The sequence below is a fragment of the Linepithema humile genome, chromosome 2, assembly GCF_040581485.1.
Source record: "Linepithema humile isolate Giens D197 chromosome 2, Lhum_UNIL_v1.0, whole genome shotgun sequence".
NCBI classification, from domain to species: Eukaryota; Metazoa; Arthropoda; class Insecta; order Hymenoptera; family Formicidae; genus Linepithema; species Linepithema humile.
The window spans coordinates 16,742,712-16,765,810 of NC_090129.1; the positions used below are offsets into that span (position 1 = coordinate 16,742,712).

General features: G+C 33.3%; 1 protein-coding gene and 1 pseudogene across 1 annotated transcript; both read left to right on the plus strand.

Moving 5' to 3' along the window:
• The first annotated feature begins 508 nt into the window (after positions 1-508).
• Positions 509-1,495, plus strand: LOC105679018 (uncharacterized). The gene is made up of 2 exons (XM_012378793.1): positions 509-935; positions 1,014-1,495. The coding sequence occupies exons 1-2, from the start codon at positions 509-511 to the stop codon at positions 1,493-1,495; spliced, it is 909 nt and encodes a 302-aa protein (XP_012234216.1).
• A 9,876-nt stretch (positions 1,496-11,371) lies between these two features.
• On the plus strand, positions 11,372-12,596 carry LOC136997908 (uncharacterized; annotated as a pseudogene).
• Positions 12,597-23,099: the final 10,503 nt, after the last annotated feature.

The window sequence follows — 23,099 nt, forward strand, 5'->3', positions numbered from 1 at the left end:
GAGGGGTGCGGTCTTGGAAGAGATCGACGGGATCCAGGAGGTTCCGGTGCCCAGATTCCACGGCACTTCTTTAAGGAGTGGTGCGGCGGTGGTAAGATGCGCGGATGAGGCGTCGCTGGGTTGGCTCGTGGGGCGGATCGGCGGCATCATTCCGTGGGAGGGCGCCAAGCTCAAGGTGATGGGCTTGGACGCGCTTCAAAAGCAGCACAGGGCGGTGGTTTGGGTCCCGGGACTTCCCGGGGGCGCGGCCACGGTCCTAAAGCGGCTGGAGAAGCAGAACCCGGGTCTCGTCACCGGGAGCTGGAAAGTGTTCGCGGAGGGGGTAGGGGCCACCAGGAAGGGTGGGAACCTAGTCCTCGGTGTCTCGGGGTCCAGTGTCCTCAAATTGAAGACACAGGACTTCAGACCATTCTTTGGGCTCGACAAGGTTGTCTTTCGGCTAAGTGGAGCCCAGGGGAGGGGGTAAAGGGGGATAAGGAGGAGCCCCCTAAAACGGTCTCGCAGCCAAATGGCGGGATCGAGAGGGGTAGCCTTCACCCAGATTAATCTGCATCACAGCAAAGGGGCCTCGGCTGTTTTGGCCAGGCAACAAGCTGGGAGACAAACATGCATATCACTGATGCAAGAACCCTGGGTAATCCGAGGTTGCATCAGGGGTTTGGCGGCCTGCGGTAGGATGTTTAGGGCCCCATCAGTGGACCGGCCCAGGGCCTGCGTGGCCGTCAAGGGTATGGAAGCCCAGCTGATATTTCACCTGTGTTCCAGGGACGTTGCGGCTGTAGAAGTGAATTTCACTGATGACTCCGGTGACAGAAAGAAAATGGTTATTTGCTCGGCCTACTTCTCTCATGACGAGGGGGAGGCGGTGCCGCCTGCATTGGTGATAAAACTGGCAGAATACTGCCAGGAGAAACGGCTTCCCTTGATCATGGGATGTGACGCTAACGCGCATCACACCGTGTGAGGAAGCTCGGACACCAATGAAAGAGGGAGGAAAGTGTTGAAATTTCTAGCATCTACGGATCTGGAGATCCTCAACACAGGAGACGAGCCCACCTTCTGCACTATAGCGAGAAGAGAAGTGCTCGACATCACTGTCTGTTCCAGGCAGTTGATACAGGAGGTAGTGGAGTGGAGGGTCTCGACGGAGCCCTCGCTCTCTGACCATAGGCAGATCACCTTCAGGATAGCTAAGGCTAGGGGGAAGAAGGTCAAATTCAGGAATCCGAGGAAAACCAAGTGGGACTCCTATAGGGAAGACCTGGCCAACAGTCTCAAAGGCTTCCCTAAGAGGCACGGGACAGAGGACAAACTGGAGACCTGTGTGGACTACTTGCAGAGGTCTCTGGTAAACTGCTACAAAAGTAACTGCCCCGAAAGGGCGGTTACAAATAGTAGAGGAACTTCCTGGTGGACCCCTGGATTGCAGGGTCTCAGAGTGGCGGCTCGTAGGGCCTGGAACAGAGCCAGGAACACGGGCCGCCAATCCGACTAGGAGCTCTCTAGGAGGGCACAGAAAGAATATAGAGACTCTGTGGTTAGGGTGAAACTGGAAAGCTGGAGGAAGTTTTGCGAGGAAGTAGAGGGAATGCCTGAAACGGCAAGAATCTGCAGGATCCTTGCTAGGAACCCGGATGCGACTCTGGAGGCGATCGCACTCCCTGATGGGACGGTGGTGACTGGAGAGCAATGTCTGGAGCATCTACTGGAAGTGAGCTTTCCGGGCTTCCATAGGGAGCAGGGAGAGCTATTTGCATATAAGGAGCCGGGCTCACTCAAAAGAGCCCGACAAGCGGACTGGCGAATGGCGGCCAAGATTGTCATGCCCGAGAAGGTCAAGTGGGCAATTAACACCTTTAAGTCCTACAAGTCAGCGGGACCGGATGTTATCTTTCCGGCTCTTCTACAAGAGGGACTGGAACAGATCGTGGGCCCACTGACCTGAACCTTAAGGGCTTGTATCGCGATGGGCTACACACCCAGCGCATGGAAACTGGCCAGGGTAGTTTTCATTCCGAAAGCGGGATAATTTACAAGCGGGATAATTTACCCCTAACTTAACCTAACCTAACTTAACCTAACCTTGAAATGACCTTAAAGGTCAAGCTCAAGGTCAAATTGAAGGTCACCGTTGAATTCCTCGTCGAAAATTACTTCAGAAATGACTTTGACCTTTTTCAAAAATACCTTACATGAGAAAATATTCAGCCGTCCCGGGACTTAATTGACACCTTGTATATATATACTAAAGAGTATATTTTCAAATACGTTTATTTATTTGATTTAAATTTTATTTATTTAATTTGTACAATTTTTTCCGCTCTCAAAATACAATGCCCAGAAAATGCGTAAATTCTGCAAATTCTTTTTGCTATATATGTGGTTCGTATATGCTGAAAAGGCAAGAGAGAATTATGACGTCCACGGTGAAGAGAGCATATGCTTTATACTTCAATCGTGAAGTTCAAAATTTAGATAAGAATTATATGCCGAACTATTGTTGCTCATATTGTTTCCGACGTCTGTTGGGCTGGTTAAAAGGTGCTCCAATGTCAATGAAATTCGCAGTTCCTATGATTTGGAAGGAACAACAAAATCATATAGATGATTATTATTTTTGTTTAGTAAATGTTTCAGGCGTTAATCGATACAACAAGAAAAAACTCGATTATCCTGACTTAAGATCAGCACACCATCCTTTGCCTCATAGTGATATTCTTCCTGTACCAGTTCCATCAGAGCAAAAGGTTGAGTCTGAATATGAATTTCCTCAGATGGATATAGAAAATGACTGTGGATCTATGTCGAATAAAGATGAAAATGAAGAGGAAGCTGCAGTTGAAGCTGAAGAATCTGCACTTTTAGATTTAATGCAGCCAAAATTAATAGATCAAAAAACTTTAAATAATCTTTGTAGGGATTTAGAATTAACTAAAGACAAATCCCAACTTTTAGGCTCTCGATTGAAACAGTGGAACTTGCTGTTATCGGGTACAAAAACGTCTGTTTTTAGGCACCGCGAAAAAAAATTTTCTGAGTTATTCAGTAATGACAACAACTTAAACTATTGTAACGACATTTGGGATTTAATGGAAGCTCTAAAAATAGAGTACAAACCAGAAAATTGGAGGCTCTTTATAGATTCTTCAAAATCTGGATTGAAAGCCGTACTCTTACATAACGGTAATACATATCCTTCAGTTCCTGTAGCATATTCAAAAGTTATGAAAGAGAACTATGAAAATATGAGAATTGTGTTGCAACGCATAAAATATTCCGAACACAATTGGTACATATGTTCCGACCTAAAAGTTGTTGCTCTTCTTACTGGGTTACAACTTGGTTTTACAAAATATAGCTGTTTCTTGTGCGAATGGGACAGTCGAGATAAGAATCTTCATTATGTAAAAAAAGACTGGCCTGCTCGTAATGCTTTCACTATAGGACAGAGGAATGTAATTCAAAAACCACTTGTTGATACAGAAAAGATCATTTTACCACCATTTCACATTAAATTATGCTTGATGAAAAGCTTTGTGAAAGCCATGGACAAAGAAGGGAGTGGATTTTCTTATCTCCGAGAAAAATTTCCAATGCTAAGTAAAGCAAAAGTGAACGAAGGTGTGTTTAATGGCCTCAAATAAGGACTGTCCTGAAAGATGAATACTTCAAAAGCAAACTCAATGAAAAAGAGAAAAATGCTTGGAATGCTTTTGAAGCGGTTACTACAGGCTTTCTGGGAAATACAAAGGATCCAAAATATAAAACAATGATTAAAAAATTGTTAACCTCTTATAAAACATTGGGATATAACATGTCCCTAAAAATTCATTTTTTACATTCCCATTTAGATTTTTTCCCACCAAATCTAGGGGCTGTCAGTGATGAACAAGGTGAACGATTTCACCAAGATATTTCTACTATGGAGAAAAGGTATCAGGGTAAATCTACGGTGAATATGCTAGCCGATTATTGTTGGATGCTCATTCGTGATTCTTCTGAAACTACCTATAAACGAAAAGCACAACGATCCGTGAAAATACAGGGGAATCACATTCCAAAAAGCACATAGAGAAAAACGTTTCTTTGCATTTAATATATACGTATTTGTTTGACTTGTATCTGTTTCACAGAAAATAAATAATATTTTACACGAATATTATTTTATTGTTGAATATTATTATAAAATTATTCTTTTATTATATATAATCCCGATTTATATATAATCCCTTATATATAATCCCTTATATTATATATAATCCCGATTCGGAAGACACAATAGTATTTATATAAAAGCACCCAGATTAATAAGTTACAGAACGTAGAGAATAATGCGCGCGGAGAGGAAACCATGTACTGAAATTGGTGCGCGCTCGTATAGAAAAGCTGTTCCCAAGTACCCCAAGGTCATGACACCTGATTTTTTCTTTTTTAGTTTAAAAGGCCAAGGTTCAAGCTTTAATTTCATCCCACTTAGAAGGTTCTATTAGCTCGCGTTATTTTTCTACAGGTACTCAAAAATGGCCAAAAACACGTTTTTTTGCACATTTGACACCGTTTTTTGCAAAAACTAGAGCCAATTCGCTAATTTTCTTTTTGGATCCGAATTCTACGGGAAAAAACCTATCGAAATCCGTTTTCATTGTTTAAGTGCCTGAAAAAAAGTTCAAAAATGTCGGACAGTGTAATTCATTTCCACATTTCTCACAATTAATTACCGATGGCAATACACCATGTTTTATTAAAAAGTCTACCAAATCACCTTTTTTTGACATTAATTGTATAAAATCGAATAATTGCATTGTTGCGTTCGAACTGCGCGTTTATACAAGTATAACATATGTATTGACATGTTTCATTTGTTTCAAATTTCGCGAAATATTGTGTCCACTGCGCATGCGTATGTGACCAAAGTATGTTCACATAGCGCTGCATCGTGTGGATATGACCATGGACATAGGAATATAGGGACGGAGCGTAAACTTGGTTGATAGACGAGGGGAGTGAAGCCAAAATGCGGGGGGGTCCGCCATGATACTGTGCCTGAATCTGATTGGTTATCGTTATACGTATGCTGTTGTTATTATACACTAGGTAATGCATTTCGTCTAAGTCGAGTTATCAAACATGTTCTGTCAAAGAATTTCTCTTCAAAGTGGACAGAGCAAATACGAGCTGTACTTGGGATAGATGATAAACTTATTTCCAAAATATCTAACCACAATGTACGAGTTTTAGGATCTTTGGGAAAACTAAGAAAAAAAAACAATATTTTTAACAACTTATACCCACATAGCAAAGATCTCCCCAGGACATCCCAATTTGATCGAAATAGTCCCAGTTTGATCCAGAACAAAACGTTATCCGTAGGATTACCTGAGGATATCCCGTGTAGCATGTCCTGTGGATATCTTATGTACGATCTCCGCAGGACATCCCATTTTGATCAAAATGATTCGAATGATACAGATCGATAATAAATAGTTATTTGTAGGATTTCCTAAAGATATTTCTAGCACAAAAAATATACGTACATTAAAATTGCTGTTTCTTCAAATTTAGCAAAAGATTTCTTACATAAATATTTTTTAGTAAGACATTTTTTTGCTTAATTTGAACAGAGAACAAATTTAATTTTGTGTGCATGCGTAAACACACATATAACATACAAATATAATTTTAATCCGTCTATTTGTTAAGAGCAAAGTACAAGTATATATAGAGAAAATATTTATTTCTATTATATGACGATACTAGAACTTGGTCATCGAGTTCTTGGTTCGAGAAGCCAGTATATACAGTGATGGAAGAAAGTTCCGTAATGGTCAAATATCTTGGAAAATAATGATTATGGAAGAAAATGTTCAATACAAAAGTTTTAGTATATCAAATGGTCTATTATATGGTTATATTTAAATGACCTTCATGTGACCTTGAAAGACACCGCGAAGGTCAACTTTGAAATCTTAAATAGAATCTCCTATTTTCTATTACATATTCTTAAAGCTGATGTTAAGACGTTTCCGAAACAATATAATAAAATTATTTTTTATTAAGTACTTTTCGAGTTATGAGGCTTGAAAGTTACAGCATTTTGACATAAAATACAAAATATCTTGTAAAACATTCAATTTTCAGAAATCTTTCAGAAGAAAAAATATGTAATTTGCAACATGCAGCTGCATATTTTTTTTTAAAAGCAACAATGTGTTTTCTTTATATCAATTGATTCGTCTCATTATTTTATGCATAAAAGTATTAAGGTAAGATTCCTGAAAATTGAATGTTTTACAAGATATTTTGTATTTTATGTCAAAATGCTGTAACTTTCAAGCCTCATAACTCAAAAAGTATTTAATAAAAAATAACTTCATTATAGTGTTTCGGAAACGTCTTGACACCAGCTTTAAGAATATGTAATAGAAAATAGGAGTTTCCATTTAAGATTTCAAAGTTGACCTTTGCGGTGTCCTTCAAGGTCACATGAAGGTCATTTCAATATAACCATATAATAGACCACTTAATATATTAAAACTTTTGTATTAAACATTTTCTTCCACAATCATTAATTTCCAAGATATTTGACCGTTACGGAACTTTCTCCCATCACTGTATAAGATTACCGCTTTTTGATTACCTAACCTTTCTCGAATCGACAACTCGAATCAAATTCTAGTGTCGTAGATCGGTGAACATTGAGATTAACGCAGACAGTGAAGTGTGAGTTTTGTGCTATAATTCTCCCTTAAAAAGCGGAAAAAGGCGCATAAGCGATAATATAAGGCGTCAGGAACTATTAAATTGACAGATAATTATTAAAATCTAAAATTATTATATCATATGCAGGTCATCTTTCTATATATATCATAAATAAGGTTATGTTTGAGAGATGTTGGTTAGTAGAACACCGCTACTACAATTTTTATTTATATATTTTATATTAATTTTTGTGCTATATATATATTTATAGCACAATTATATATATATATATATATATATATATATATATATATATATATATATATACAGGGTGATTCAGAACAACCCAGGTGTCCTTGCACAGACGTATTCCTGAGTTAATTCTGAGACGATTTTTCCTTTACAAAAATTTTGTCCGCCGCTTATTTTTCAAGTTATAAAAGAAAAAGTTATCAAATCACGGGACGAATACAGAAGATAGGCAGGAGCGGCGCAACTGGGCGCAACTCCATTCGACACGGGTGATTACGGGACGCACGTTGCGATCAAACACACGTGATGAAACACGCGCCACACCACACACACAAACACACACACACACAACTTTCTCTCTTTCTCTCTCTCTCTTTCTCTCTCTCGCTCGCTCACTTACTTTTACAAATTCGACGTCTTCATTCTATTTGACGGATGAATAATTTTACCGGGGATAAGCAATAAAAATTTACACAGCACTTGACATGCAACAAATCCATACCGAGATTTATAAGACATACATTTTTTTTTGTATCACGTATCGAATTTACTCGCGTAAATGAATGATTTATAAATCGATTCATTACTATTAATCACTGCCGAATAATCATATTCCGCTTACTTTCATTAAGAAAAAAGTACACACTACATGCAATTACAGTAATCAATACTTTCACAGATTTACATACACTCACACACGAATCTATCGGTTTGTTATTACTACCGATTAATTATTCGGTGACTAAAAATTATTCGAAGGATACGCCTAACGTTTACACAACGCACGTAGCTCGATGCGGAGACAGTACTCGATGTAAACAATGAACCAGATTATGTTTTTATTGAAAAGTATTGTTACGCTTGTGCTTTTCGCCGCTGATGCTGTGTGTTACAGCTGACGGACCGATCGATAATATCGATTGTTTACATTCTCTTAGCAACAACTTGTTTATTTACAAATGCCATACGGCTTGAACTTATAGTGACCGATCGATATTATCGATCGGTCCGTCAGCTGTAACACACAGCATCAGCGGCAAAAAGCACAGGCGTAACAATACTTTTCAATAAAAACATAATCTGGTTCATTGTTTACATCGAGTACTGTCTCCGCATCGAGCTACGTGCGTTGTGTACACGTTAGGCGTATCCTTCGAATAATTTTTAGTCACCGAATAATTAATCGGTAGTAATAACAAACCGATAGATTCGTGTGTGAGTGTGTGTAAATCTGTGAAAGTATTGATTACTGTAATTGCATGTAGTGTGTACTTTTTTCTTAATAAAAGTAAGCGGAATATGATTATTCGGCAGTGATTAATAGTAATGAATCGATTTATAAATCATTCATTTACGTGAGTAAATTCGATACGTGATACAAAAAAAAATGTATGTCTTATAAATCTCAGTATGGATTTGTTGCATGTCAAGTGCTGTGTAAATTTTTATTGCTTATCTCCAGTAAAATTATTTATCCGTCAAACAGAATGAAGACGTCGAATTTGTAAAAGTAAGTGAGCGAGCGAGAGGGAGGAAGATAGAGAGAGAGAGAGAGAAAGTTGTGCGTGTGTGTGTGTGTGTGTGTGTGTGTGGCGCGTGTTTCATCACGTGTGTTTGATCGCAACGTGCGTCCCGTAATCACCCGTGTCGAATGGAGTTGCGCCCAGTTGCGCCGCTCCTGCCTATCTTCTGTATTCGTCCCGTGATTTGATAACTTTTTTCTTTTATAACTTGAAAAATAAGCGGCGGACAAAATTTTTGTAAAGGAAAAATCGTCTCAGAATTAACTCAGGAATACGTCTGTGCAAGGACACCTGGGTTGTTCTGAATCACCCTGTATATATATATATACATATATATATATATATATATATATATGTATATAATTTTTACAAATAAGTTAGTTTTACGTATGTAATATTATGTATATGTATAGTATAGTGAAAATAGGATTCAATATTATTGTTTTAAATTATATGGCAGGAAGAGTTTGCTTATTTACAGTAAAAAAAAGACTATAGATACTAATATTTAAGTCATCATTAATTATTGCGTAAACAAGGTAACATAATATTCTTAACTTATGGCATAAACAAGGTAACATAATACATGCATCTTTAAGAATAACTAGTTCTTTGAAAAATGACAAGAATTATGTATATGTAGGAAATATAAATGTTTGTTTTGTTAATAAATTTAGTGAATGTAAGTTTAGTGAATATATACTACGTATATATATACTCACACATACAAATACATAAATAAACACTTAAACACATAGATATTTACACTAATAAATCTATACATAATGCATATACATATAATACATACATTAGATTTAGTTATTAAATTATAAAAATTAGATTAACTTTCCATCTAATTCATTAAACATCTGGTTTAAAAAAATTAAAAATATATTGAGAGATATATGTTTATATTTATGTTATATAAATGTTTATACGTATTTGTAGGTACAGTTCAATTAAAATACCCGCAAGCTACTGAGCACGAAATTTCGGAACCAATTAAATCATGACTTCGTCATGCAATTGAAAAAATAAAAAAACTGAATGCTGCACAATAAAATATTTAATACTTTTTTTTTATATTTTGTTCATGTGTATAAATTATACATAATATTAGCAATTTTATGTATAAAATATTATGTATGTAATATTATTCATATTAAGTTATAATATTTAGTAATATCAAGTTTATTAATTTATATCTAACACTGTGACTAGTGCAATTTTGAAATGTACAAGACGTATCTTTAGTTTTCGTTTTTATATATACAAATTTTATTTTTATTGTGACTATTTTTACATTATATAGTAAATAAAAAATTTAAAAAAAAATTACATATTTTATAATAAAATGTGCTTCAAATGTACTATTATTTATATTACTTATACGTACTTTACCTTTTTTGAAATGTGTCTATTCTTAAAATAATGTAATATATTAGAAGCTTTTATTTTTAGAAATTTTGCTAATAATCTTTCCTTTATGCTCATAAAGATACTTACATGTCAAATGTCTATATAAAATATTTGAAAAAAATATGTATTTTGAAAAAATGTTTCAAAAATTCTTTAGTTTTAAAGGAGTAATAAAAAATAATAATAAAACAATATCTTGCTAGTGGTGTCATTAAAGCGAGATTGTCGTAAATTTTTAAAATATAAATAATAATTAATATGAAACTTTTCGAGAGAGAAAGAGAGTGACGTTACTTATTAAGATTACTGTTTTATTGCTTCCTTAACTTAAAACTAAACAATTTCTGTTTAAATCTTTTAAAAAAATATATTTTTTAAAGGCACTTTAAATAAACATTTAAAATAGATATTTTTCTGGGTGGTATTTATAGTCCAATTTTATATTTAGAATCGTCTTATGATTTCATTCAACTAATGAAATAATGTTGCGCAACCATTTTGTTGATTGAATGAGGTTTTAAAATGATTTCGAATATAAGATCGAATTATTAACACCATCCTATATTCAATAATTTTATTTGGATTTTATCTGGATAAAAAAAAATATCCAGGAGACATTGTTGGGATCTAATTTAATCATATGTAGGATATCCCAGGGATATCCCAGGGATTTATTTGTCCTACGGATATCTGAAAAGCGGACATTCGGATATCCCACGGATGCCCTACGGATATCCTACGGCTTTGTACAGACATCCCAGGGATATCTGAAAATCCTTTACATTACATCCCACGGACATCCGTAGGATAAAATTTTGCTATGTGTGTGTGTGTGTGGGTACTCTTAAAATAAAATATATAATATTACTTTAAACATATAATATTAACTTTAATATGAATAAATAATTTCAATACCTGTGAAATGTTATTTTTACATTATTTCCGCTATTACTTTGTTTCCAATTTTGATAGTCGGATCTATTTTTACAAGACTGTACAAAACACTGAACCATTTTTTATATTCACAAAATATATTTAAAATAACAATTTTAATTAATGTTTTTTCTTGATATAACTTCAAATGCTCATTATATCTGCCCAAATTGCATAATATTTTTGCGTCGAATAATGATCAACTGCACTTGCGTCAAATAGTAGCCAATCAAAAATGTGCACAGTTTACCTCGCCCCTTCCTTCAATGGTTTTCCCCTCGCGACGTTACACTCCGTCCCTATATTCCTATGTCCATGGATATGACAAGTATCTTAACCTCTAAACTCTCCAACTTTAACGTGCGATAACTCGCTTCGCGAGGCAGACCGCGGCTTTTTTCTGCCAGATTTTTTCGTTTTAAGTAAAAACGCGTCGATTGAGTGCTCATTTATTAAAATCGGAGGTGAAGCGGGTATTCTGCATAATTACCATAAAAATTTGTTATTTAATATAAATTATGCAATTAAGCTGTGCATTTAAATAATACATAATTTTGTTTAGATTACCGCAAGATGTTAATAAAAAAAATAGATGGCTTGAAGCATTAAATTTAAAAAATTGGTGTCTACCGAAGACGGCAGCTGTATGTTCTGCACATTTTAGAAATGATGATTATGAACCACACCTTACACTAAAAAGATTGAAAAGAAATGCTTGTCCACATGTATATATAACAAATAACTTAATATTTATTCATGTACACATCAAATACCATATACCATATACATATATATGTATATATATATATATATATATATATATATATATATATATGTATATATATATAATATTTAACATTTTGTTTTTTAGTTGCCTATAAAAGAAATATCAAAAAATACGAAGAATAACGAAACTTCCTCTTGTGAACTTTCTACTATGGAAAATTCTAAAAATTATGAAGTTGGTTAGTATATAATAGTATTATATATTTATTTATATTATGTTATTAAACTATATGATAAATAATATTATAGATATTAACAAAGGAAATTTAACTTTAACGAAAGAAACTAAAAACGATAATTCTAATAAAAAATGCAATGCTGTAATGGTATCTCGATCAACCAGCGTTTCTCCTAAAAGGATATTTAATTCTCCCATAAAAGTTCGGTTGTGGAAAATGTATAAAAAAAAATAACATCTCTCAAGAAAAAGCTGTATGATGCAAATTACAATAAGAAGAAGGCAAGAAAAACAATTCACTCTTTGAAAACTATTTTAAAAGAAGTACAGAAGCGCAATCTGATTACAACAAATGAATACGACATACTACAACATTTAGATGAAGGTATGAAGCATGCAATAAAACGTGAAATAAGAAAAAAAAAACATTTGCCTGTACGTAGAGAATATGAACCTAATTTGCGTCAGTTTGCTTTGTCTTTGCACTATTATTTAAGTAAGCAAACTTTTTCAAATAAAATATAATATATTCCATAATTAATTTGGAGTTCTATGTAAATTTATTAATTCCCCATCTTTTGCAAACATCTTTAAAGATTCCTAAATGTTTACTGCAAACTTTTAAAAATTTAAATAATTTTGAATTTACAGAAAACAAAATATATTTTATTCAAAATTTTACTATTCTTTAAAATACATAATATAATATAATATACATAGCGCAAATGGTAATAAAAAAATTTTTTACGATAATTTTTTTTGATATATCTTTCGATAGATTCCCAATTTCAGAATTGCTAGTTTAAATACCATGTAATTCTTATATGAAGCCAAATATATCCGAAGATTGCGACGATACTAGCCGAAGTGCATGTAGTCCCCCCTTACCGCTAATCTCAGCTACCCCTCGTAAAAAGCTCCGTCCATGTATTCTAAGGTCGATGGACGAGAGACGTCACTGTCTTGTATAACCATTACTGAATAAAGACGTTAACAACTAATATCTGGATCGTGAACGTTTTTTCCCTCATAAGCAGGGCATCGCTTATAATCAAACTGTGAAATGGACAATTAAAACGAAAATAGCAAAATATTTGTTTTATTTTATTATCTCGATTTGCATGCACGCATATCCATAAATTTTCAAAAAGATGCAACTCTTTTATTAAACTTCAAAACTTAGTTCTAAAGGTTTAATGTTCTTCTTCCGTATAATCTAGTATTGGGGATACCTCGTTTTTGTACGTACAAACTGCATAATTTTATATAACTAACAATAAGAGTTCGTAGACAATAATACACATTTTTAATTTTTTTTCTTTTTTGATCTAAAATTTATGTAGCTCCAATTTTATTATTAGTGTCTATACTTTAATTCTGCAAAATTTCTAATTTTATGCAATCAATAAAAAATTGCATCTTTTTAAAAAATATAATATATGGTCCGTAAAACAGACGACTCCAGGATCCCCTTAAAATTCTAAGATTTAATAAAAAATACATTTTAAGCAATTCTGTAGTAATGCAGAAGTAAGAAAAAAAAACAAATGTTTCGCATGTTCGCGCGAAGTGAATCGTTTTGATCACGCTTATCACAAATGGCGGGCGATTTCCGCAAGCCATGAGCGTGAAGGACCTCATTAGCATCTTTTTTTATTCATTCTAGAGAACGATTTCCCATGTTGTCTCTCGAAACGGAAATGGTGAGAGCTATCTTATCACAATTCTTCCTGCTCACGTAAACCAATCGTGTAACCAACGTAAGCAACGACTATTCTTTGGAATTTCAACCTTAGGTTTTCATCTTTACGAGGAAATTCGACAATTAAGTATAAATTACAAAAAATAAGTACGGCATTTGATAAACAAATTATTACTTTTATTTTTAAACTGATTAATACTTTCTTATAATATATGTATAATATAATGTACTAATAAGTAATATTGATAATAGTATAAAAAAATTCATAAATGATAAGGTCTGACCAAGTTCCAAAAAAGACACTCTAATATGTTTATACTTTAATAATTATCTAAATTTTTTATATATTACCAACATGAAAAATAACTGATACAATATTCAAGGTGCAAATTTAAAATAAACATACATAAAATATACATAAAATGTATAAATAAAACTGATCAAAATTTGATTGAAAAAAATTTAATTAAAATAACAAAATATTTATTAAAAAATACGAAAAAACTTGGCGCTGCCAACGGGCTTCGCCCATCCCCTTTGAGCCTCCCCCCCCCTCCCCCAGCGCAGCTCTTTGCGCCATTTTCTCCTCCCCCCCCGTCGAGCCCTCCCCTCCTCCCCCCCCTCACTCCACCACTCTTTACACCTAAAGTATTATGAAACAATAAAAATGAGTAATAATGTAATAATTAGCATGATTAATTGACATCATGTAATTAATTGACAATATGTAAGTTAACATGTTGTTCGATGTGGCAGCGCCAAGTGTTTTTGTATTTTTTAATAAATATTTTGTTATTTTAATTAAATTTTTTTTAATCAAATTTTGATCAGTTTTATTTATACATCAAATAATATAATAGAAAGGCATTGAGAGCCGTCGCGGGATGTTAGTGCAAAATTATTTAATTTTTTTTAAGGAAATTAATTTATTAGTCTACGTGAGACAGTTAAGTTGTACACCGATCTCTGGTTCGAGATACTTAGAGTGTACGAAAAGCTTAGTACCCCAGTCAGCAAAGTCTGTTCGAAAAAATATTACCAAACGTCTGCTACAAATTTTTGTCAGCAGAAAGACTGCAGATTGTATACAAAACCTGTTACATCAGATGATGATAGCAGAATGTCAGCAGAAAGGTTACAAAACCTGCTGACATAATTTGACAGCAGATTTGTAGCAGAAACCGAGCAGAATTTGCTCGGAATTATTACAGCAGATTGGTGGCAGAAACCGAGCAGGACCTGCGCAACGCAATTTGATGTCAGATTGGCGGCAGAAACCGAGCAGGACCTGCGCAACGCAGTTTGATGTCAGATTGGCGGCAGAAATCGAGCAGGACCTGCCATCATAATTTTAATAGAATTACGCCAATTCTTAATTTACATTATTCGTTTCGCTTATTAAAAGGTAGTAAATGAGATATGCAATGTATGTAATATATGTTTACTTAATTGGGATAAAAAATATTAAATTTTTTTACAAATTTCAAAAGATTACAAATTAAAAGTAATAAAGAAAATAAATCTACAAATAAATTAATAAAATTATGTAATGGGCTTTTATATTATTTAATAATGAAATATATAATAGCCAAAGGTAGTTTAATGTGATAAATTATTTTTTTAATTAGCAAGGTATGTATGTTTCAGCCATTGTATTTGGCCTTCCTCAGTACAAGTAACCAAAATTAATATCTTAGATAACGCAACAATATTTGAAACCTCAAATATCTTAAAATGTTCGTCAGGTGCAGTTAAAATATTAACAAAATCATAGACGTCAATCTCAACTACTAATGCAGAGTACATTATTTGTAACATAAATATTTAAAAGTTTATTAAAAATTATGCTATTAATGTCGATTCTTTAAAACTTTTTTTCTCATTTGTAGAAATTTAAACTTATGATGGTTCTTCTCCTAACATCGACTAATACTTGTTAAAGAAGCTGGCCAAGATATTCATAAGTTAAAATTTTGCAAGTAAAAAAAAATTAAGAGAATTCATATCAATAGTATAATTTTAAATAAACTCCTTTTAAATATTCATGTTACAAATAGTGTGCTCTGCATTAGTAGTTGAGGTTGACGTACACTGCCGGCCAAAAGTTTGGATACACCATTGAAAAACCAGATATTATTGAAACAAAAACTTTTATTAATATAATTTTTGTTTAAATAATCAAATAATAATACAAAAACTATAGATAATTAAAAAAAAACAAATAAGTTGAATTTAAAGAATTTCTGAGACAAAACTTTTAAACTGCCTTTTCATCAAAAAAACCACCTTTCTTTTTGATGACTGCTTCCACAAGTCGAGGCATCCTTTTTACTAATTTATTTATTGTATCTCGTTCTATGAAAGACCAAGCATTTTGTAATTGTCGCCATAGCTCCCCAGCAGATGATGGACAGGAGATTCTAATTTTTCTGTCAAGCTCTTCCCATAGAAGTTCTATTGGGTTCAGATCGGGCGATTAAGGTGGCCAGACCATATTAACGATAACGCCATCAGCTTCTTTATTCTCTAAATACTTTCGGCAGAGGCGGGAACTGTGCTTAGGATCATTGTCTTGTTGTAAAATGAAGCCACGGCCAATTAGTCTGACACCGGAAGGTATTGCATTTCGAATGAAAATATTTTTATAGTTCTCTTTCCTCATAATACCATCGATTTTTATAATATCTCCTATGCCATAGCCACAAAAGCAACCCCATACCATTATAGAACCACCCCCATGTTTTACCGTGGGCACAATGCACTGCGGCGTCATTTTTTCAGAGGTGTTTCTTCTTACAAAAATTCGTCTACGAGATCCAAAGATTTCAAACTTGGATTCGTCAGTCCAAAGTACCTGTTTCCACTGCTCTAACGTCCAGTTTCGATGTTGGAGAGTCCATTCAAGTCGTTTCTTCTTATTTATTGGACGGAGCAAAGGTTTTTTCACTGCAACACATCCTTTTAGACCGGCAATTCTTAAACGTCTCTTCACAGTTGTAAGCGATACTGGATTTTTTCGAGTTCTATTGATGTCTGCGCGGATTTCCGGTGCTGTTAAGCGTCTATTTCTCTTGCTAATAACTACTATATGTTGATCTTCCTGTCGGGTGGTTACTTTTGGACGTCCTGTGCGAGAACGGCTACGAAAGGTGCCGGTGTCTTTGAATCTGGCAATAGTTGATTGAACACCTTTTAATGAGACTTTCATTTTTTTGGCGATGATTCGATAGGACATGCCTTCATTATACAGGGTGTCTGGCAATAATCGCCCCACCGGTCATATACAGGTAGAGGAGGTCAAATCGAGTAGAAAAGTCCTTTACCATTTTTTGATTTTTGTAATAAGTACTAAGTAATTAACGAAAAAAGATTGGTGAATCCGTGCAAGTAAAGCGCGCGCAGCGAGAAAGACATCCCACTGCTATGCGATCACTAGGCGCGCGATGAAGCGTTGGAAGGAGCGCTCTACAAATGACAATGGCAACATACGAGCGGCGCGTAACGCTAGATTCTTGTGTCCTAGTGATCGCGTAGCAGTGGGACGTCCTTCTCACCGCGCGCGCTTTACTCGCGCGGATTCGCCGATCTTTTTTCGTTAATTACTCAGTACTTATTATGAAAATTAAAAAATGGTAAAGGACTTTTCTACTCGATTTGACCTCCTCTACCTGTATATGACCGGTGGGGCGATTATTGCCAGACACCCTGTATAAGGCAATAATAGCACCTCGTTTTTCTATAGGTATTTCTTTGTTTTTTCCCATTTTTTTAGATCAGTGCATAAACACTTTAAAAAACTTTGAACTCTTAGTTGCTAGTGATGTATAGACACACTTCAACCGTACAGAATACTGACAAAACCAATTTTAAATGCTCATTGTGACTTACGTAAAACGTAAATAAAACATTAAAACATTAACTGACCTTGAAGTAAGCATGTATATCTCTTATCGAGCACCGAACTTGCCTACCACTAGTTATACTTTAGCAATATTTTCGATAATTCTTTTCATAAAAATCAAACAAATTGATTTTTTTCATATAAATTAAGATTTAACTAACTAATAAAAAACAAAAAAGTTTATTAGAAAGCGGTGGAATCTTGCTAAATAAAAATGAACGGTGTACAGGCAAGTGTATCCAAACTTTTGGCCGGCAGTGTATATGGTTTCGTTAATATCTTAAGTGCAAGTAACGAACATCGTTTTAAGATATTTGAGGTTTGCAAAGAAATTGCTTATTCATATAACAATCAACAGGTTCGATGAGATGAAGTGGTATCTGACGTATTTTAGAAGATGACTGCCTCGGTTTTCATCTTTTCCAGTTGTTTTTTATTTAAAAAAATATCTCACATTATCAATTAACGTGCGTACTAAAATTAGACTATATTGTTTCCTAATTATATGCGAAGTTTCAAATATTGTTGCGTTATCTAACATATTGATTTTGATTATTTATACACTGAAGAAGGCCAAATACAATACATAGAACTTATACTACTGGAAGGGGAATACAGCTTAACATTTGAAGGTGTAACAGAGAGACAGAAGATATAGTGTTCTCCTTTTTCTTTCCTTTGCTGTTTTCTGCGTATGATCCTCAACTGGCTGTCGAGAATAAACGAACTGTGTAAATAAACATAGCCGAAGACAAAATATTCACGCTAGTCGTTTATAATCGAATATTTATTGAGTTTTTAAGAAATGGTTAATTATTGCATTTTATGCGGTAGTCGCCGTCAAAAAGGAATTTCGTATCATGGGTAAGTGTATAATAAAATTAATAATTAGTAAATATTCTCTTAATCTCATACAAATTATTGTAATATGAAAAATAAAATAGGTTATGTTATATTTCTGAAGATAATATATTATTAATAAATTTGCTCTGTATTTTTAATTTAGATTTCAACAATATTTTCAATTTACAGGTTTCCGAAAAATCTTGAGTTGAGAACGAAATGGCTCGAGTTTTGTGGAATGGAAGAACATCATTTGAGAAGCGTCAGCACAATTTGTTCAAGTCATTTTAAGGATGAAGATTTGATTTCACAATTGGGTAAACGCATAGTAAAACCCAATGCAATTCCTTCTTTCTTCCACTTAAGAAAAATGAAAAAGAAGTCAAAACATCAGACTTTAACGGATAAAAGTCAAGAAGAGTCTGGCAGAGACTTCATTGAAAAAAATTTCGAACTGAATTTTGACGACGATCCTGCAGTAAAAAATGCATTTAGTATGGGCGGTAACAAAGAAATTCCAATTGGATTGTTGGATAATAACAATGATCCTGTTGTAAAAAACAAGGATGCATTAACTACTAATGACAGAGATGCAACACTTCGATTGGATAATAACTATGATCTAGTTATGGAGCATGATGAAACGTTAATGACGAACAGCGATGAAGATACATTACCTGTACCTGTAGAAGGTAATTGTCATTGAAAATCAATAATTGCAATAAATTAAAGAATGATAACATAATTTTATATTATTTAAATCAATGTAATAATTACTGAAAAATGAAAGTTTATAATAATTTATTGCAGTTTATTGCTTAAAATACTGCATTAATGGAATTAAGTATCAATTAAATTAGATATTTCTGCATTTTATAAAATAAAAATATTGAAATCGGATATTTGATCCAACTCAAATTATTGGTAATGATTATTAGGTGCATCTGCTGTAATAAATGTTCTCAAAACTCCGCCAAAATATGTTGAGCCTCGATTCGTTGGAGACATTCAGTCACCACATCTCGCTACACCAAGAAGAGCTAAGCGGGCATTAAATTTAGCCAAATCAAATATTGTACAGTATCGAAGAAAAATTGAGGTATTGCAGCAAGCAAATAGAAGATACAGAAAACGTATATTGCATATGAAAGACCTAATAAAAATGTTAAAACAGAAAAATTTAGTGTCAGATGGAGCTGCAGATAGTTTATTAGTAAGTTTCGATAAAATTAATTATTAGATACTTTTTTACATTGGGTTGTTTATTTGTAAATTCCAAGAAAAATATACTTGTATCTAAAGTACAAAAATAGATATACTTGTATCTAAAATTCTGTATATATGTAATTTGTACAAATAATTTTTTTACAATTTTTATATAGTTATATTACATTTTTATATAGTTGATTATATACACAACTATATACACTTCGACATTTTTAAATGTATTTTTATTATTAGTACTTTTTTATATATTTCCAGCAAACACCAAGTTACAACTAACAATTATATAACTGTAACTTGGTGTTTGCTGGGTTATTTTTATACTGAATTGTTGTACTTAATTCTCTATGCGCTACATGTTTACTATGTACAATGTATCTATGTATCATATACAAAACACATTGTGTGTATATGAAATTTGAAAACTAATAAAAGAAAGTATTTTAAATACATGTAAATCTAATATATGTTATATGTATTTTATTTATAAAGGCCCAGATGCCCGAAGTTATGCAAGGAATGTTGAAACGAAGAAAAGCTATGAAAAAAAAGTACTCTGCAGAATTGAGAGCGTTTGCGCTAACTTTAAATTTTTATTCCTCGAAAGCATACAATTATGTAAGGAAAACTTTTCATAATCTTTTACCTGAAACTTCAACGATTCGCAAATGGTATGCAGTCATAAATGGTCGTCCAGGTTTTACGGATGAAGTCTTCACCGCACTCAAGTATAAAACAAGAATGAATGAAGATCCTATTATTTGTAATTTGGTAGTTGACGAGATAGCGATTCGTCAACAAATTACATATGACGGCAATCGTTTTTATGGGTGTGTTGATTTAGGCGTCAATAACAACACTGATATGGACAATCCACCGCAGGCGAAGAATGCTCTTTTTTTTATGGCTGTAGCTTTAAACGGACATTGGAAAATTCCTCTTGGATACTTTTTAATTGATTCGTTGAATGGTAAAGAAAGAGGTAGCTTATTAGAAAAATGCTTGCAATTAATCGAGGAAACAGGAGTTCGAGTACATTCTTTAACGTTTGATGGAGCAACTGTTAACATTAGCATGTGCAATAGTTTGGGTGCTAATTTTCAGATAGGTCCACAATTTAAACCTTATTTTAGAAATCCCGCTAATAATAAAAAAGTATTTTGTTTTTTCGATCCTTGTCATATGATTAAGTTAGTAAGAAACACATTGGGAGATAAATTAATTTTACAAAGCAACAGTCAAAATATATTTTGGGAGTATATTGTGCAATTACAAAAGATGCAAGATGAAGAGGGATTAAGGGCTGGTACAAAACTAACTAAAAAACATATCATGTATGCCCATAACAAAATGAATGTTAAACTGGCAGCACAAACACTTAGTGAGAGCGTTAGTTGCGGTCTTCGATTCGCAAAGGAATGTGCTCCACAGACTTTCAAATCTCCCGAAGAGACAGCATTGTTTTGTACAATGTTCAATAATGCATTTGACTTATTAAATGTCAGGTCTCAATTTTCGAAGAAAAATAAATTTAACGTTGCTCTCACAACTAATAACTTCAACGAGTTGCAAGGGTATGCTAATAACATTATAGCTTACATTAAAAATCTTAAAGATTCACAAAATCTGCCGATTGTCGAAAGCAATCGCAAAACAGGATTCCTTGGTTTCATTATATGTTTAACAAATATTTTTGAATTGTTTCAATTATTGAAAAATTTAAACATGAAATATTTGTTAACATATAAATTAAATCAGGATCACTTAGAGACATTTTTCAGCGCCCTTCGAAGCAGAGGAGGATTTAATAATAACCCGAATGCCCAACAGTTAGAATGGAGCTATAAACGATTGCTACTTAGGCATGAAATATCGGCATCCGAATCCGGAAATTGTCTCATTAATGATATACAGATTCTATTTGTATCTTCTGCAAAAAAGAAATCGTCAGATGGGTTATTCAATGAATTGAACGATAGTTCTATTGCGATATCTGCTGATGTATTTGACCACGACTATTTATCTACTTTGTGGACGCTTTCTCCATATATTGAAGAAGTGGTCAAGTATATCAGTGGATTTGTAGTACATAAGTTAATGCGTCAAAAAAATATATGCGCAACATGTATGTGCAACTTTTTTAACATCAACAATAACACCGAAGTTAATTGAATTAAAAAGCAGAGGAGGATTAGTTATTCCTTCGGAAGATGTTATTAAAGTTGCACTTGCAGCAGAACAAACGATTAGGGAAAACAAAAGTATTATTTTTGGAACAAATAATGTTAAACAAAAATTAATCAACACAACGTACAATAAAATCATTGAAAAAGTTTTTAACCAATCCGTAATGTTGGAACACATATCAGAACAAGAATTTTTAGATAATCACAAGACAGAATTAGTTAAAAGCATTGCAGAAATGTATATAAAAATTAGATTATTTCATGAAGGGAAATGTATAACACACCGAAATCAATATGAATACATTAGGCACAAATACTCGAAAATGATACATTTTAAACATATGTAATCTTTGCAAAATGAATCGAATGATTATTAATTTCAAAATATATATTTATTTTAATTAAATACATTTATTTATTGTTTTCTTTTACTATTTCATAATATAATTATTTGATAACAATTGGTTAATAACAATATTTAATAATATTTTAATTCAAGTAAATAAACTGCATTATTATTTTAATTATAAGTTATAAAAACTTCACTATTGTACTTTAATATAAAGTGATTTATTTAATAATTTCGAGATTATTTACAATTACAAACATAGTTCGAGTTGCAGTCAGGCAATTTTAAAATTTTCAGATTTTTTTATTGCATGATTTTCTGAACAATTTAAAGCGAGCGCTTTATATAGCTTTTTGACATGCGCATTACGACCAAAAGGATGAATATACCTTTCTCTTTCGCACATATATATCTTTCTCTCTCGTTCGGCTCCTTCAGATTTTTCTTATGCGTTGAATGGGCTATTCCTCTTCCAGTAGTATAAGTTCTATGATACAATATTATAGCGGTAAAATTTACCGCCATGTGATTATTTAGGCGGAATCCATATCAATTCCACTTGGCCGAAGCTAGGTCACAGATTGGTCACAGCGGTCGCAGCTTTAAGCCCGTGTCACACTACGTATTACGGACGCGGATCTTAGAACATATATACTGGAAGAAGCATAGCCTATCTAAATACACATAACAAAAGTGTTCCCTACATCTATCTATCCTTATCTGTACGAAATCGGTCAATGCGCTTGCGCGAATGAATAACCGCTTAAATTGAAAGTAGAAAGATTTAAAATAGGTGGAAGGCATTTGAAAATTTGATTATAACAATTTATTCTTTAAGTTATATTATAATATAATTGCAATATATTATAAATTATATATAATAATATGTAGTAATATGTAATAATAGTCTTGCAAAATAAAATAAAAATAATGATGCACATAACCAAAAACAAATACTGTAATGAACAATAATTATATACAGGATGTACAGGATGAACTAAAATAAGATAACAAACTTTGAGGAGCGAGACCAAACATGAAAAAAAATTTGACATCAACATATGTCCGTCAAACCCACTGTTACTGATATAAAATATATATTAT

Excerpts from the sequence above, each read along its gene's own strand:
- LOC105679018 (XM_012378793.1), top strand. The coding sequence starts at position 509 with ATGGCGGGATCGAGAGGGGTAGCCTTCACCCAGATTAATCTGCATCAC. Across the intron at positions 936-1,013 it reads GCTTCCCTTGATCATGGGAT|CATCTACGGATCTGGAGATC; the intron begins GTGACGCTAACG and ends TGAAATTTCTAG.